This window comes from Protobothrops mucrosquamatus, unplaced genomic scaffold (assembly GCF_001527695.2).
Source record: "Protobothrops mucrosquamatus isolate PMUCROS unplaced genomic scaffold, P.Mucros_1.0 scaffold2981, whole genome shotgun sequence".
NCBI classification, from domain to species: Eukaryota; Metazoa; Chordata; class Lepidosauria; order Squamata; family Viperidae; genus Protobothrops; species Protobothrops mucrosquamatus.
The window spans coordinates 12,009-15,926 of record NW_015389001.1 but is presented as its reverse complement, the minus strand read 5'-3'; the positions used below and the strand labels follow the sequence as shown (position 1 = coordinate 15,926).

Genomic DNA, 3,918 nt, shown 5'->3' with positions numbered 1-3,918 from the left:
GCAGCATGATACTGTGGTCCACAGTATCAAAAGCCGCTGAGAGGTCCAAAAGAACAAGGACAGAGGAATAACCCCTGTCCCGGGCCCTCCAGAGATCATTTACCAACGTGACCAATGCCGTTTCCGTGCTGTATCCCGGCCTGAAGCCCGACTGGAGAGGGTCTAGATAGACCGTTTCCTCCAGGTGCCGGGGAAACTGTTCCCTAATAAAGTTGTTTCACTCAGCTAGTTTTGCTGGTAACCAAGCTCTCTCCTCTTCTGGCTGGACTGAACCGCTTCCCTCTCTTCTCTTCTCCCAACAGCTTCTGGCTTCCGTTTTGGCAGCCATGATTCTCAGGAGACATCTGATGGTGTGGAAGGTCTTTGCCCCAAAGTAAGTCCCCCGCTAAGTCGGTGCCACGTGGTGAAAAGCTCTTTCTCTAACTCCTCCCAATCCAAAAACCCACACAGGAAGAGTCAGGGTAGGGCTCCTGAGCCTGGGCTGGAGGTGGGGTGGGTGGCTGGAAGAGTTGCAGTTGAGCTGATCAATATTGTGCTTTGCCAGATTTCTCCTTTTACTGCACACCCTTGTTAGCTTCAGGCAGCTAAAAGCAGAAAAAATGGGGAATTGACGAAGAACAGGGAGGCTGTAATGTCAGCCCCAGGATGCCTGACTTAGATTGCCTGGTTTCCTGAGACACAGGATGTAGGAGAGTACCAAGCTGAGCCTGAGAGAGGGAGGGGTCAAGCATGTCATCAGTTTGGCATCCCTTCGCTAAGTCCAGCCCTCCTTGAACTCAGTTGACTCTTACCAGTAGTTCTTGTTTAGACGCAGCATGGATTAAATGTGTACTCATTTGAACACCCTTGGTTCTTGATTTCTTGCACCTGAACTTCAGGGGATACCCTGGGGGCTTTGGCGTTTGCTTGATGAGATGAGGCCCCATTTGTCCTGAGCACAGACACACACACCCCAACCGCAGAGGAGTCCATGTCCTTCCCCTGGTTCTGTCCTCTTCAGTGACCGACTGCTGAGCTTCCTGCAGAGAGAGCTGGTGGGGAGATCTGCCCAAGGCCCACCGAGCATTGGTTGCCTACTTGCCGTGACCTCACCCTGTGCTTTTCTTCACCCTGGCAGGTTCCTCTTCGAAGCGGTGGGCTTTATGGTGAGCTGCGTCTTTCTCCTCCTGGGTCTTGGCCTGGTGATGCGCGTGGATTGTGCTGTCAGCAAGTGGTTCAAGCAGGTCATCCTTGCGCAGCCCAGATAGTGCAGCAGTGCAAAGGAGTCGGTCGAGTCAGTGCTTGCAATGAGGAGACCCCATCTGCCCTCCAGAGATGCTCTCTGCTTCCTCTCTCTGCCAAGGACGGAGACTTTGGGAGCAGCAGAAAGGAGGGGCCCTTGATTGCACCACATGAATGGCGGGCAGTTGCAATGGAACGGCCCTTGGCAAGACTTGACAAGACTTGCCAAGGAATGGGAAGAAGCACCAGATGAAACCAAAGAGAACTTTCGGTCGCTGCGCGCCGGGTGCCTGGGGTGCACAGACATCTTGTGGGGAACAACAGGGTGGCAGTTCTTTCTTTCTTTATAATTCTGGAGGATTCAGCAACTACCTCGGGAGGAGAGTGTGCAGCAGGCTGGCTTGGCAGCCGTTTGGCAGCCCTGGGCGTCCCAGGCCCGGATGGTACTGAACAGTGTCCTGGGGAGGGAAGCTCCAGCAGGGCCAAGCGGTGGGCAAGGCGCGTTGCTGGTGCTTCGCCCGGCTCAGGGGCTCTGAGACACAAGGCCAGGCTTGAAGGCTGAATGGCCAGGTATTTGGAGATCATGGCTGCTATCAAGTTGGGATGCTAGATTCTGGGTTCCAGGTTTTGGATTTGGCTTTTTGAAATAAAAGTACGGCTTTTCAGATTGGAGTAGTAGCTTCAGTGGCTGCTCATATGGTCTTGGAGAGCTAAGAAGGAGCCACTTGGCTGATCTGGGGTTCAGTGAAGAAACATAAGAGGCTGCATGTGTGCCAAGTCAGTTGTCTCTCCACCCCACGAGTGTCACTCCCTGCTGCCCTGGCCTGGATGTTTCTGTGCAGCAGATGTGCTCTGGCTTCTCACTTGCTCTTCCACACACTGTTTGATGCAGTCGAGTATCCCTGACCGATTTCAGCTTCTTGCCTAGATCCACTGAGCTGGGGCAACGCTGCGCAGGAAGGGACGATCGCAACGATCAGCTGGAGAACAGCCGAAGGCAACCAGCTAATTTGCAAACTAGGACAGCACTGATCCCAGTGCTGCCTAGCTGGCAAGAAAGAATAGAAGAATCCACAAATTTAGTTAAAGAATATACAACCTGTCCTCCTAAATGCTTTTCTGGGAGCCAAATTACACGTCTCTTCTGGGCTGAGACCAAAAAGAAACTGGGGCATGGTCCAGGCCAGCAGGGACGTGGCAACTTTGATTGATTGGTCTAATTGGGCTAGAGGACTTCTAAAACCCATCTGTGGATTCTCCATTCTTCATGCTGAGAAAAGGTGTTCAGGTAAGACAACACCCCTTCTGTTTTGGACTAGCGCAGGGAGAAAAGCTTTTAGCTACGCCTGATTTCAGTCTGCAGCACCTCCAGAGACTCAGAATCTCTCCCACCTGGCTGTGAGAGTATCTCGTAACACACACACACACACACACACACACATGTCCTCTGAGAACCTGCCCCTTTCTCACCTTTGAGCTGGCAGGTTTTGTAACGCCTGTCCCTCCTTCCTTTCTTCTGGATCTGTTTTGTGGCAAGAAGAGCCTTTTGGATTCACTATTTCTACCTGTAGTCAAAATGGAAAGGAGAGGTGGCTCTATGGAAGATGTAGGATACTGATTAACTAATAATAATAATAATTATGATAAAGTTGGAAGGGACCTTGAAGGTCATCTAGTCCAACCCCCTGCTCAGGCAGGAAACCCTATATCATTTCGGACAAATGGCTGTCCAGTTTCTTCTTAAAAACTTCCAGTGTTGGCGCGTTCACCGCTTCTAATTATATTATTTTTATTACATTATAAATTGAATGTAAATCTTCGTGGGAAGAGAGAGCTGTGGGAGCCCTGAACGGCAGCGGTGTCTGAAATCCCTTTGGGGTTGCTGCTGCCGTGTCTTGCCGCATTTTGCCAATCCAGGGCAGCTCAGCAGAGCGTTTTACCCAAGATCTTTTTTTGATGGCTGTCACAAAAAGGATGCTAGAAGTCACGAGAGGGGATTTAGAATTTTGATGTTGAACTGACGAGCACAAGGAAGTAAATGGATTGTAAATTCCAGAAACTGTCTCCGCATGATATTGTGCGCTTGAAATGATTTCCTTCTTAGCTTATATATATTCCTAGTCTAAATATTCTAGTCTAAATAATTTTGGGGGGCGGTGATTACAGGATGTATGAGCCACAGACAAGAGCATAATGGTTCAGAAAGCAGACGTTATTTTTACAGTTAACACATTTCTCTAGAGTGGCTCATTAGATGGCTAAACACCAGCCCTGCAGTGGTCGCCATGCCTCTTGTCATTAGGGCCTCCTAATCCCTGGGTGCTTTAAAGCAGGGGTCCTCAACTTTGGCAACTTGTGGACTTCAATTCCCAGAATTCCTCAGCCAGCAAGCTGAGTGAGGAATTCTGGGAGTTGAAGTCCACAAGTCTTAAAGTTGCCAAGGTTGAGGAGCCCTGCTTTAAACCACAGAGGCTGCTTGGGCAGAGCCTGGAACCTCGCTGGGCAGCCTGACTCTGCAAAAGTGCATTTTCAGCCCCCAAAATAAGGCGTTTTTGCAACCGACCAGCATTTTGCTGCTACCTTCAACACTTGGAAGAATTAAACCTGCTGATCCTTAAGAGTGGAAAAGAATGGAGTTTTTCAAAGGAGGTGTCTGGTGAATTCTTGAAAGATAAACTTAGGACAGGAGCCTCCACG

The 3,918-nt window shown here is 50.0% G+C and overlaps 1 protein-coding gene across 1 annotated transcript in view; it reads left to right on the top strand.

Moving 5' to 3' along the window:
* The window catches only part of LOC107296799 (GPI ethanolamine phosphate transferase 3), a 19,725-nt gene extending 18,466 nt beyond the window's left edge, over positions 1 to 1,259 (top strand). The window contains exons 15-16 of the mRNA XM_029286147.1: positions 303 to 373; positions 1,118 to 1,259. Of these exons, the coding sequence (XP_029141980.1) occupies positions 303 to 373; positions 1,118 to 1,247 (201 nt within the window). The 3' untranslated portion in view covers positions 1,248 to 1,259. The remainder of the gene's footprint in view (positions 1 to 302; positions 374 to 1,117) is intronic.
* The last annotated feature ends 2,659 nt before the right edge of the window (positions 1,260 to 3,918 follow it).